Source organism: Eurypyga helias, unplaced genomic scaffold (genome assembly GCF_000690775.1).
Source record: "Eurypyga helias isolate BGI_N326 unplaced genomic scaffold, ASM69077v1 scaffold29025, whole genome shotgun sequence".
Lineage (NCBI taxonomy): Eukaryota > Metazoa > Chordata > Aves > Eurypygiformes > Eurypygidae > Eurypyga > Eurypyga helias.
In genome coordinates this window covers 3,527-3,760 of record NW_010249957.1, presented here as the reverse complement: position 1 = coordinate 3,760, position 234 = coordinate 3,527, and the positions used below count along the sequence as shown (strand labels likewise).

At 62.4% G+C, this 234-nt stretch overlaps 1 protein-coding gene across 1 annotated transcript in view; it reads left to right on the top strand.

Moving 5' to 3' along the window:
- The window catches only part of LOC104509575 (aldehyde dehydrogenase family 3 member B1-like), a gene marked incomplete at its 5' end in the record, with an annotated part of 2,856 nt that overhangs the window by 777 nt on the left and 1,845 nt on the right, over nt 1–234 (top strand). Inside the window, 2 exons of the mRNA XM_010151555.1 lie at nt 1–78; nt 208–232. The exon at nt 1–78 is cut by the window's left edge and continues 4 nt beyond it. Of these exons, the coding sequence (XP_010149857.1) occupies nt 1–78; nt 208–232 (103 nt within the window). The remainder of the gene's footprint in view (nt 79–207; nt 233–234) is intronic.

The following is a 234-nucleotide window of genomic DNA, read 5'->3' as shown; positions in this document are numbered from 1 at the left end:
GCTTGGCCGTGGTGCCCGCCGGCGTGCCGGAGACCACCAGACTGCTGGAGAACAAATTCGACTACATCTTCTTCACCGGTACGTGGGATGGGGTTACCCTGCCCATCAGTGCGCAGGGCAAAGCTCATTGTGTTGGGAATCCGGTGTCAGGATCCAGCAGAGGGTCTGTCACCAACCTGCCATGATGCATCTTCTCCCGGCCCCCAGGCAGCCCCTCTGCGGGGAGGCTCGTGC